Below are 13,091 nucleotides of genomic sequence, written 5' to 3'. Positions count from 1 at the left end.
TAAATATGTTTTTAGTACCTTTATGGATCTTGAGAGAGGAAGTGTCATTGCTCCCTATGGAGGCCTCTCTGAGCCATCGGATTTCAACTAAAATATCTTAATTTGTGTTCCGAAGACAACCGAAGGTCTCACGGGTGTGGAACGGCATGAGGGTGAGTAATTAATGACATTATTTTCATTTTTGGGTGAACTAACCCTTTAATATACATGCTATTGAACTGGATTAATTGGCATTTAATTCATCTTTTTAATTGACAGTGTTAATATTATTAAAAAACCATAATATAGTATTTAATTTTGTACCGTGAGGTTCCCACTGAGTCTATCTTGGCTAGTGCCTTATTCAGCTCCTATAGCAACTCTTTCTTCTTTTGATGGAGTTTCTCTCAGACAGAAAATCTTTTTAGAGTAGTTCCTCATTATATTCATACCTTTATTTCATTAAATCTCTCCATAACAATAGTCTGTACAAAGGTTTCTTTTCTTTCCATATTCACTTTGGCTGATAATACACAATATTAACACAGGCGGGCATCAATCCTCAAGAGTGCATACATCCAGAGAAACAAATACCACAGGTATAAAGGAAATATTGTCACTGTCAGATGTGTGCAGACATAAAGCAGACGAACATTCACACGTGCAGTACATTACACTATGCTGTCACAGAAAGGCAGTACAGATGAGCTTCTTTTTTTTTTTAAAAGAGATACACAAACTAAGTGTACAGGAACATGGTGGCAGCTCTATAGCCACATGATAAAAACATCTGCTAAACATCTGTCTACTTCAAGTCAATCTGCAGCAGGATTAAATGTTCAAAGTCCTCAGACAGTTCTTGTCTTTAGCATGTTCTTGATTTTCTCTTCTCATTTTTTGTTGTTGTTAGAGTTCACTCAGGTGTCATGAAAACACCTGTACGTCTCCTCCTCTCACTGGATACAGTCCATGACGTGGATCTGCAGGGTATCCATGTCTGGTGCCTTGTACATACATTTGGGGCAGCGGTAATCGGGAAGCTCGTCCTGATCATCATCTCTTCTGCGTGCAGATGGAGGCTGGGCTGGGTTGAACATGGCTGCTCCTGGGAAAGGTGCTTCAAAAGCAGAAATTTCAAGTTGAGACCCCAAACATGTAATACAACTGAGTATTTAAAGAGGTAATTGTTACATTTGCCTTGTAGCCAATGAATCAAACAAAGACTATTTTCAAAATGAAGGAAAGAGAGTATGCATATGTTTTAGCTCATGCAGACTCTGTATAAGACGTTTTACCAGCTGGAGCTGGCGGGAGTGGTCGAGGCCTGTAGTCCTCCAAGTGTCTCTGCTGCATCTCCTCAATGCGAGCTCTGTAAAGAAACAACATCCACTTGTAACTCTTGATCATTTTGTATTGAATTGAGTTCTCTGTCACGTCTTCTTGGGCTTGAATGTTTAAATTGGCAAGGATTAAAAACAAGTGCAAATGATAAACTTTCGTGACACTGCAGCACTGGCCCAATTGGGACAGTGTCAGTTCCTTCAACTGTCCGGAACGGGTTTCACGTTTGCATATGGCATGTTAAAAAGGTTAGTTCACCCAAAAATTAAATTTCTGTCATTAATTACTCACCCTCATGTTGTTCCAAACCTGTAAGACCTGATTTTGATGAAATCCGAGAGGTATATTCTTATCAGTAGACAGCAATTTAACCATCACTTTCAAGGTCCAGAAAGGTAGTAAAGACATTGTTAAAAGTCAACGTGACTGCAGTGGTTCAAACTTAATTTTGATGACTTCTAATTTTAATGAATTTCTAATTTTAATGAAGCGATTAGAATACTTTTTTGTGAGCAAAAACAAAACAAAAATGATTTTTCTCAACAATTTCTTTTCTTCCATGTCATTCTCCTACACCGTTGACATAGTAGACACAGTGCAGCGCTTCCGTGTTTACGTCTGAACACCAGCTCAGTATTTGCCGGCTCCTCATCAGCATCATGCGCATACTCTGTGGCGCTCACATGTACAGCGTCGGCCAATAATGAGTCAGCGTTCTGACTTATAACCCATACGAGCTGCACTGTGTTTACAACTTCAACAGCATAAGAGACTTACATGGAAGAGATGACATTGTTGAATAAAGTTGTTATTTTTGTTTGTTTTTTGCATAGAAAAAGTATCCTTATTGCTTCATAACATTAAGGTTGAACCACTGTAGTCACGTGGACTATTTTAACTACATCTACTACCTTTCTGGGCCTTGAAAGTGGCCTATTGAAAGCCAGACAGCTCTCGGATTTCATCAAAAATATCTTAATTTGTGTTCGAAAGATGAACGAAGGTCTTACGGGTGTGGTCATTTTTGGGCGAACTAAGCCTTTAAGCACTAGGGCTGCTCTTTCTTTGTTGACTAAATGTTAGTCTAGGAGAATAGGCTTGGTCGGCTAAATTTTAATCAGTCGGTTAGTCACAGAAAAAAAAACTCTACAGGAATTGGCAAAGTCACAGTGACAGATCGCTAGCACAGCTGGTCCATGCAGTAATATGTTGGGCAGAAAATACAAAAGTATGGGAACATTTCGAGAGGGTAAAGAATGACGACAAAAAGGTGATGTGCGACCTCAAATACGATTTATTTCAAACGTGCAATTAGTAGCCTAACGTCATCCACTTTATATGGCCGCTCACTCTAATGTTAACGTTAACCTTGATAAATGTGCACTAATATTAGGCGCATATCCAAGTGTTTGTGTGGAGTGAGGAAGCTAAATTAGTACCGTATGGAAGCTTGTTTCCACCACTAAAAGAAATAAAAAAGGTAAATGTGACTTTTTATCTCACAATTCTGACTTTTTTTACTCGCAACTGCAAGATTTAAACTCAGTTGCGAGTTATAACGTCAGAATTGCATGATATAAAGTCGCAATTCTGACTTTCTCAGAATTGCAAGTTTATATCTCACAATTCTGACTTTTTTTCTCAGAATTGTGTTTATATCTCGCAATTCTGACTTCATAACATACATTGCGTAAACAAGCTTCCATAGTAACATGCTTACTGCATGACATTTAACTTAACTTCCGCACCATCTGAGCACATGTTCTCAAAGGTCGGCTTCATCCTGAGTAAGACACGGAGCTTACTTCTCCCCAGCAATGTGGATAAACTCGTTATTTTTTCCATCTTAAAAAAGTTCTTGCAATGTTACCAGTGTCACGGTGACAAGCTTTATATGACCTTAATTTATATTTTAAAAGCTCATTATTGTGTATTCGTTTTTCTCCTCAGACTAATCAACTAATGGCTTAAATGAACGACAGAGTCAATTAGGAAAATCTTTAGTCAGGGGCAGCACTATTACGCACTGAATGAATGACAGGCTCCCTGCCTCCCCATTGTAACACTGTGCAAATAAATCAAGTAAATAAATCACTGCACAAGTAAATCATTATTGGTAAATAATTGATCACGTAAAAAAAACAAAAAAAACAACAACGATTCATTGAAAAATCTTTTTTTTTGTCAAGCTCTAAACTCTTAAAGGATTAGTTCACTTTCAAATAAAATTTTCCTGATAATTTGCTCCCCCTCATGTCATCCAAGATGTTCATATCTTTCTTTCTTCAGTCGAAAAGAAATGTTTTTGATGAAAACATTCAAGGATTATTCTCCTTATAGTGGACTTCAATGGCCTCCAAATGGTTGAAGGTCAAAATTATAGTTTCAGTGCAACTTCAAAGGGCTTTAAATATGCCTTCCCTATTCTACTTACGGAAAGAACACAGTGCCAGTTCCATTTTTTCCGTAAGCATAATAGGGAAGGCGTAGGACATACAGCATAAGCTTTTTGAAGAATACGAAAGTCCGGTTTTGGTGAAGCACTTGGAAAGGCGATCATTTGTTTACTTAAAGCATATACATTTACATTTTTTTCCAGAAAATGGCCGATCGTTTCGCTAGATAAGACCCTTATTCCTCATCTGGTATCGTTTAAAGCCCTTTGAAGTTGCACTGAAACTGTAATTTTGACCTTCAACTGTTTGGAGGCCATTGAAGTCCACTATAAGGAGAATAATCCTGGAATGTTTTCATCAAAAACCTTAATTTCTTTTCGACTGAAGAAAGAAAGACATGAACATCTTGGATATCCTTTAAATCAGTCAACAACCATTATGGTACCCAAATATCATGTAGTGTTCACTCCGTTCATCTCTTTTCATACCGTGAGGTTCCCTCTTGCTTAAGTCTGTCTAACTCAAATAGTGCTTTATTCAGCTCCTCCTGCAGCTCTTCTTTCTTTTGATTGAGTTTCTCTCTGGCTTCCCTCTCAGCCAGGAAGTCCATTTTATAGATCTCTGCCTGCAAAAAGAAAATGTGCGATTGTGTTTGTGTTACTATATGCAGCTTGCATGTAAGTATTTATATCAAAGGCAAAGTAAGTGATTATTTAAATGTAGAAAGCTCTCTAACATGAGGTGTTATTTTCACCTGAGCATTCAGCACTGGTATAGTTTCTAATGTAGCTCTCAGCTGCTCCGTTTCCTCCTTGAGTTTATCGATGAGATCCTGTTTCAGGGCCAGAGCTTTCTCAGCCTCTGCTAACCTGTTAGCTAGAGTATCTGCCTCTCCACTCTGAAACGGAAATACCACACATGCACTTTCCATTAACCAAAGTATAGTGCAAACCATGCACAGACCTATTTTCAAACATGCTTACCACAAACATGAAATGATAACAGTTTTCTGGTTTTGAAGCATTTAAATTTAAGAGATGGGTCAATGACTAACATGTGTGTCCACCATAAAGAAAAGGAAAAATCTTTATAAAACATTTATTTTTAAATATAATATCAATATAAAACACAATTTTCAAGGTAAAAAAGGTATACAAATATCATAATTTATTAATATTATTTATTTAGGCTTACTGACTTTCACACAATCACAAGGGTTTTGTATTATGTTTTTTTTGTATGCTGGTTGCACTACAGTCTATTAAAAATAACTTAATCATTAACTGAGAAAGCTTAAATAAAATTATATATTAGATGAAAAAATTAAAAATAGAGATGTTGCCCTGGCAACTAACAAATAAAACAAGGTTAGGTTGAAGTACTAAAAATACTATATATACTATAATATATATAATAAAAATGACAACACCACATAAAATTACAAAGATTAAAACTAAAATTAAAACAAAAATTGAAAATATAAAATGAAAGCCAATTTAAATTATTAATAAATACAGGTTTTACCTGCATTGAAAATATTTTGGCGGCTGTCAAAAAGGAACTTTGTCTGGCAAAATTTTGATGATGCCTGCCGTTCTGCAGTACTGGTGCCCGCTGATAGCTGGCTGCTTTAAAACACTCCTGCGAGTGTTTGTGTAAGTGCTTACTGAAGAGCGTCAAAGGTGTCTATTTACAATGTGTTTTTGCAGTGTTGAGCATTGTAGCCAATCACAGACATATCAGTTGAGTGCGTGAACGCAATGGCCAATCAGATGCATTTAAGTTAGTTAGAATCCAAGTCAACACAGTTCAAAACAGCTGAGTTTTTGTTCAGCACGAATTCTGCACTCACACAAAATCCTTTCATTATAACCAACAAAGTATAAACACTGTCAAAAAAGAGATTCGTTGCACAGAGCAGACAGCTTCATTGATTATAACGAGAGTTTCGCAAGAGTGCAACTTTGTGTACCTCACATGGTGACTGACAGCTTCAGTGATTAGAATGGAAGTGACCTTTACTCGCTTTCTGCATATTTTTCATGCTTGATAACTGTATTTAACATTAAATGTTGAAGAAAATTATGTTTTCATAACCAACAAAGTGTACAAACAGCAGCTACCTACCCTGTGATTGGCTTGCTTTTCACTTTTAAGTTTGTTGTCGTAGTCCTGAAACAGACATGTGTATGCATGCTGGAGCTGGGCCAGTTTCCTCCTAGATGAGGAAGAGCAACAGGGATTGTGGGTTACTGTTACAACTGTAACAATGAAAAAGGGAAGCTGCTTTTGCTATGGGGCTCTCCATCCAGCTGAACTCACCTCTCCTCCACTATGACGAGCCTCTCGTTCTTCAGTGCAGTTTCTAGGTTCTGTGTCTGCAATAAAAGATTGTCCACTGTCACACTGTGCTGCTTCTTCTGCTGCTCCATGTCTCTCTCTAAAGTCTGCAGGCGTTCGGTCTTCCTGCTCAATCTGGGAGATCAAACGGGTTTTGTACACACAGCTGCCGACTCTCATAATCAAACACATGCACAAGGATGAAGAGATTCACTCACTTATCCTCTAATACTCGTTTCTCTGCTTCACTTTTCTCCAGACAGTTTTGTCGTTCATTCAACTCCCCAAGAAGGGACGTGACTTGAGCTCTCAGAGCTTCACTATCCTTTGTCAGCTACAAACAAAAAGATGATGATCCCTCATCTCAAACTACTGCAAATGCTGCTCAGCATAGAAAGAAGTGGCATTTGCCTGTATGTTTGTACCTGTACCTGAACAAAGTCCTTCTCTTTCTGTTTGAGCAGAGCCTCAGTTCTGTCCCTCTGAGCAGAGTTCTTCTGAAGACAGTCCAGCTTCTCCTGAAGTTCCCTGTACCTACATCACAGCAAAGACAGAAACCCGATTACCCGATCTTACTGCAGTTCACCTCCAAATGTACTACCATTTGTATTTGGACACATCAATTCATTATTTTGTCAGCATTTTATACATTTTTAAAGTAATAGTAAAGGCATCAAAACACAGTCTGGGAGAAATGTAGTGACCAAAATATTTTATACTTCCTCAAAGTACTTGCCCTTTGCCTAGATATGTGCTGTGCAACATTTACTATGTTCACTATTCGATCCAACTCCAATAATAATAAAAAAATCTTACAACAAACAATAAATAAATAACAACTGAGATATATATATATATATATATATATATATATATATATATATATATATATATGTATTAATCCTCCTGACCCCAAATTAATGCTAGTTATGCTAGTGCATGTCTCATTCCAGTCACAGACAACATGTTCTTGCAACACCAATAAGAGGGAAGGACACTCATGCACACATATAGTGAGATACGTTTTCCCCTCACCTGCCTTGCGTAGCCTGAAGCTGCTCAGTTAGTTTAGCCAAGTGAGAGCTAAGCAGACACATGAATCAAGACAGAAGGCAGAGAAAAGAGATTCCACACCATTCACATTAAAAGAAAGGAAGCAAAGCACCTTGAGATTTATTACAATCCAATCCAAGCATGCAGAGTTAAAGGAGCATCACTATCAACTGTAGGGACAGAGAGCAGAGTAAACTGAATATTTGAGAGTACCTTTCTGCAGGAACGGTGAGCGCACATGCCTGCTGAACTGACTCTTCAGTAACATTCTGATAAAGAGAGGAATTATCAATATTACTTAATCACTTCATAAACGAAACCAAAGTGTGCTAATATATGAACAAGATCAGCTGTAAGAAAACATGCTATATCAAATATTTTTGTTTTTTGTTCAGCAAGGATGCATTAAACTGATCAAAAGTGACAGTGAAGACATTTACAATTAAAAGATTTCAATTTCAAATAAATGCAGTTCAAAAGAACTTTCTATTCATCAAAGAATAAAAATGTATTATGGTTTCCACAAATATATTAAGCAGCAGCACAACAGCCTTGAACATTCATAATATTAAGAAATTTTTCTTGAGCACCAAATCAGCATATTAGATATTAGAGTAATGGCTGCTAAAAATACAGCTTTACCTTTGCAGGAATAAATGACATTTTAAAATATATCAAAATATAAAACACTTCAAAATTGTAATTTCATGATATTACTATTTTTACATTGATCAAATAAATGTCTTTAAATGCCAAATAGTCTTTGTAGTGTAGTCAAAAATATTGATGTTCAATACATATCGATACTGAAATATCTGGATTTTCCACAGAATAGATACCAGCTGCACTTTCTCGCTCTCTTATCTCTAAGAGTTGACAAACAAATGTGCCTCCCCTTACTCGCGCACTCATTTCATTTGCTCCAGATCAATATTGTTGGCGTTGCAAGGCTTGAATTTCTGTGTGGGACTGTGCATAATTTTACTCATTCCTGTAGATTTTGGGCTCACACCGAAATAAATAAAGCTGCCTCTCATACTAAATTGAGTCCTTTTTCGCTACTTATCATGCTTAAGCAGTCAAATACAAAATAATGTAAACATGCCGAGTATTCACGTAAACAGTCAGTTATGTTTTACATGAACATAAACAGTTGAGAAAGAAAATGTGTAACAATATATTAAATCCATCCGTCAAGCCTTAAAGTGACATCAGCCAAATATAAATGCTGCCAAAATATGATAATATTAAAAATATCAATATATCAGTTTTTCTTCAAGGTATTGATGTCAAAATTGTGGCCAGTGAAAATGTAGAGGCTAGTAACTTTAGAAAACCACAAGCCACAGTGGCTGGTGAGCAAAAAAGTTAATGTCAACGAAGCCCTGTCAGCGATCCACATGACACATCTTAATTGTAGCAATAAACACGTGGAAGCTAAATTCTCTACCTGAGTGAGTCTGGAGCGTAACTGCTCCAGGGTGGTGAGGAGATTTTCTCTCTCTTTCTCACTCACTGCTTTCTCCTTCTCCAGCTCCTCGTTCCTCCTCTTCAGCGCCCTCATCCCTTCCTCCAGCTTCTCTTTGTGGCTTTTCAGCAGTTTAAGAAATTCATTAGAGCCCTCAGCAGGCTGAAAAGTAAAGAGATAAAGATTTGTTAAGATGAAAGGCACAAATAGCCTTTAAGACCTCATCTTTAGCCATGTTTAGAATGTACTTTAACACAGTAAAGAAAATGAGGACAAACACACCACACCACACCCAAAAGAAGGCAAAGCAGATTATCACATGGTGCTGATACAACAACAAACAAAAACATTATTACATTTCTCATATTTAGACTTATGGTAAATTACCAAACTTTGAGGCATTGTGTGTCTGTCAGTGTCTCCTTCAGCTCGGTCTGTCAGTACAGCTTCATTTAATACCTGCGTGATGAAACAAAAAAGGGACGTTCATTTTAATTCAATGAACTGACAAATTTCAAGTTCCTTGTAAATAAACAATTGATTTACAAAAGAATTTACTTCTGGTGAGTCCATGGGGACATTCTTCTCTGCATTGGTGCACTTCAGCTCTTGGTCCTGGCCTTGAGTTCCAGCCTCTTTAGAGGTGTCGACACATGGACCGATGCTGTGGTTGAGCTGTCCTAACAGGCTCTGGTTTTCCTGCGCTAGTCGCTGCACTAAAGCTCTGGCCTCACGAAATCTACAGCTCAGGAACTCTCGCTCCTCCCGCGACCTCCTCTGCCACCCTTCCATCTCTTCGCATCTCTCTTTGAGGGCATCATTGCTTCGCTTCAGAGCCTCTGTGGAACGTTTAGAGTCGTTTATGCATTGTATTCAAAAGGCAGAGAGTCTGGCATTGATCTCATAACCTCAAAGTCTCACCTCGTAGCTGATGATTATCTGTTATAAGTCTATGGACCACTTCATTTCCCGCTAATTCAGGCGGGACCCTCAGAGACCCCTGTGAACTGGCCATCAGTGACCCTTGACCTCCAGCACCCACAGTCTCCTCTCCAGTCAGCTCCCACTGTAGAGTACAACCACCTGACGGCTGCGGCTGGACCATGATCCTGAGAGAGAGAAGACAAGCCAATAATAAACATCGGCAGCTCTGAATATCCATTACCTTTCCAGTTGTTTATGATTCATGGCTAAGTATATTAAATATCAGTATATTTTTACTTTAAATTATTTTTTAATTCCATGTCAGCAGCAATCATGGTGAGAATAAAGTGAATAAAATACAATTAGCAAAAAAAAAACTATTAAAGACATTTAAAAAAATACTCTTTCCAGGTTAAATACATCAGTTAAATACACTGCCCGGACAAAAAAAAAAAAAGTTGCTGCTTGGATTTTAATAGGCAAATACTTAAGAGTCTATGGATGGATCATTATTACAGTGATTATTATTTTTCTAGCATATTATATGTTTCGCAACGGTTCTTTTAACCCTAAAAGATGGCGTGTGTAGCTTTTCATTTCTTAAACAACCATGTATTGAGATGTATCATGGCCATATTCCAGGATGACAATGTCAAGATTCATCAGGCTCAAATTGTGAAAGAATTGTTGGGAGGGAGCATGAACAATCATTTTCACACACGAACTGGCAATGACCTTAACCTCAGTGTAAGTCTTTGGGATGTACTGGAGGATACTTTACAGAGTAAGACAAGATCTTGACCAAAAATTGATGCACCTCTTGATGGAAATAACATCACAAGATTTATTTACATCGAGAGGTGCATCATTTTTTTGGTCAAGATCTTGTATTGACAGAGCACTCTGTAGCACGTCCCAAAGACTTTCAATTAAATTAAGGTCTGGACTCAAGATGTGCCAATTCATGGGTGAAAATGATGAACCATTCTTTCACAATTTTAACCCTGGTGAATCTTTACATTGTCATCCTGGAATATGGCCATGATGTGTCTTCCTACATGGTTGTTTAAGAAATTAAAAGCTACACACTCCATCTTTTAGGGTTAGAATAATATCTCTTAGAATAGTAATCTCATCAAAATCTTAACAGTTTGACATAGAAGACATGATGGTGGGTGTTCACCTAAAAAATTACCATGTGTAAGTGTTAAATAAACCAAACAGCACCTAGTAAAAACAACTTGATCATAACTAGATTTAAAATTCAACTTTTGATAACGTATTATTCACAAGAGATTTTTTCCCATAAGTATTTTTTATAATGTTATTCATTTCTATGACTTTTTCAGTACTGGAAATGACATTTCCTGATAGTTACAGTTAGATACAGTTAAATTATACACCTTTAAATGGTAATAGTTTTAACAAACTTAGATTTATATTATTTTACAATCTCACGTCTAATAAAGTGTAATGGATGAATTCCTGTTTCACTTTACAACAAGAGCTAAATGAGGCTATTCACTGACACTTCTTTTCCATCAAAAAGGCCACATCTAAAATAAAATAATCACTCCAAATCACACTGAAGTGACTATACAGTTTCATGATCATTTCCACATCAAAAAAAAGAGACACTTTCACTGTTTCTCAGTGCGGTGTTCATGCTAAAGACACACATATCTCAAACACACTGTTAAGTCTTACATTGACCTGATATTTAGTTCTTATCGACAGGTTTATTTTAAACAACTTCTCAAGTCTTCTAAAAGACGAGACTCAATGTTTTGTTTACAGGCTCGTTACAGATTCGTTCAGCTAACGAACTAGCATCAGCGCATTTAAAACCCTACAACATTCAAAACCACACACTAACACAATTCAAATTCATTACATATACATGAATGCTGTGATAAATATATCGTAGGGTGTAAGAGGAAGGTTATTATTACCTTCTTTATGCCGTTAACAGTATATAAGTCTGCGCTAACACAGATTCACTGTCTGTCGGTCTTCCGCCAAAGAAACACGGCCCTGTTTATAGTCAACCACAGACGTTCAGGTCGGCCAACATCTTCAGCCTCACCGAGCTAGAAATTCAGAATCGAGGCTAATAAAGTAAATCAGAAGAAAACGTCCAGAAAAGCTCAGACAGGTGCAGACTGTCGAGGAATTCCCCCGCGATACTTCCGCGCTTCATCACACTGTGCTCTGTTTCCGGGTAGTGGAATTATGGGAAGACAAATTACAGTAAAAAGTCACAAGAAACTTCTTCTTCCGAGGCGTTTTTGTTATCACCTCTACAAAACTAGCTTCTAACCCTTTTTAATGTCTACAGGCCATGTTTTTGGACTGAGATCATGTTGCTTTTTCTGTCTTTTAACTGATATCCAGAACAGATTATTAATTGTTGTTTTATTTGTGTTTTGACACAATAACAACTCAGTAGACTACAGAAATAACATATTATCCATTACATATTTTATTACATTTCTAATAATAATAAGGATTTGTATCTGTGCCATTTCATTTATGCAAAGTTCTTTTGCAATAGAGTTTTCAACTCTGTTTTGGGCTATAAAATGCTCCATTCCTACTAACATCCACTACAGCACTTTCACTTAACTTACTTCATCAAATATTTTTTTGTAAGTATTAAAATAGATTTGTTGCAATTAATTGATGTGAAAAGTTGGTCCAAATGGGCTGTTCATGTCATAATGAAGATTATAAAACGGTTAGTTCCTCTCCTTGATTATGATTTGGTCAATAGCTGTGTTTTATTCACGATAAAACATGGCTATGATGCTTCACCCAACACAACACTCTTAGCAACCACTCTTAGCAATGTAAACTGTTTGTTCTCAATTGATATTGTTCGTTGAAGCTTACTGTATTATGTAGAAGAGTATTGTGAGAAAAAGAGAGAGTGAGCGAGTTTATTACCTGCATTCAGATTTAGCATTTTCCTTCAGTTCAGTCATGTGTTCATAATAAAAAATCTGCTTAAATGACTGATTTATCATCTTGTCCTTTTAACATTTAAGGGATTTTCACTTGACTAACAGCGCTAGTCAAAGCATTTGTCAGTTGCGTCTTGTTCCGTTTTCAAAACAATGACATATGCTGCGTTCCAATTCGCCTACTTATACTACGCCCTAAAAGTATGTACTCTTTCTGTGAACAAAAAGTACTTACTTTTGAGTGTGTAGTAAAAAAGTAGACAAGCTTTGGGACATACTAACACGTCATACAATCGCGTCTTTTCTCTCTGTCGCATCCTGTCACCGTAAACTGGCCTGTCAATCATCTTACATCCTCCACATTTCATTTAGTTAATTTCCTATCGTATCGGAGAGAAATACAGCACGTTGATCTGCAGTCGCGGGTCTTTCATGTGGAGAACTTTTCTCTTATTAATGCATAATGATGCATTTAAAAGTTAATGGCCATTCGGATCTTTATAAAAGTCCACATTGGTATTTGCAGATGAAAAATAACACGGGTAACATTAAATATATATTTTCTATCAGGTTAAACTGATTATTAGTCACTCAAATCTCTCAGCGTCGATCGCGTATATCCGCCAT

At 37.0% G+C, this 13,091-nt stretch overlaps 1 protein-coding gene across 1 annotated transcript; it reads right to left on the bottom strand.

The window, feature by feature from the left end:
* Positions 1-418: 418 nt before the first annotated feature.
* Positions 419-11,710, bottom strand: ikbkg (inhibitor of nuclear factor kappa B kinase regulatory subunit gamma). The gene is made up of 14 exons (XM_067371826.1): positions 11,454-11,710; positions 9,499-9,686; positions 9,136-9,416; positions 8,965-9,036; positions 8,560-8,739; positions 7,323-7,378; positions 6,488-6,590; positions 6,275-6,390; positions 6,039-6,191; positions 5,844-5,934; positions 4,471-4,614; positions 4,205-4,341; positions 1,275-1,348; positions 419-1,096 (listed from the first exon to the last, which is right to left on the bottom strand). Exons 2-14 carry the CDS (start codon positions 9,680-9,682, stop codon positions 933-935), a joined length of 1,755 nt encoding a protein of 584 aa, XP_067227927.1. The 5' UTR covers positions 9,683-9,686; positions 11,454-11,710; the 3' UTR covers positions 419-932.
* Between the last annotated feature and the right edge of the window lie 1,381 nt (positions 11,711-13,091).

This window comes from Chanodichthys erythropterus, chromosome 20 (assembly GCF_024489055.1).
Source record: "Chanodichthys erythropterus isolate Z2021 chromosome 20, ASM2448905v1, whole genome shotgun sequence".
In the NCBI taxonomy this organism is placed as follows: Eukaryota; Metazoa; Chordata; class Actinopteri; order Cypriniformes; family Xenocyprididae; genus Chanodichthys; species Chanodichthys erythropterus.
Note: the sequence above shows the minus strand (reverse complement) of the source record. Positions and strands in the feature narration are given on the sequence as shown.

Excerpts from the sequence above, each read along its gene's own strand:
- ikbkg (XM_067371826.1), bottom strand. The coding sequence starts at position 9,682 with ATGGTCCAGCCGCAGCCGTCAGGTGGTTGTACTCTACAGTGGGAGCTG. Across the intron at positions 9,417-9,498 it reads AGATAATCATCAGCTACGAG|AGGCTCTGAAGCGAAGCAAT; the intron begins GTGAGACTTTGA and ends AACGTTCCACAG. Across the intron at positions 7,379-8,559 it reads TACGCTCCAGACTCACTCAG|AATGTTACTGAAGAGTCAGT; the intron begins GTAGAGAATTTA and ends TCTCTTTATCAG.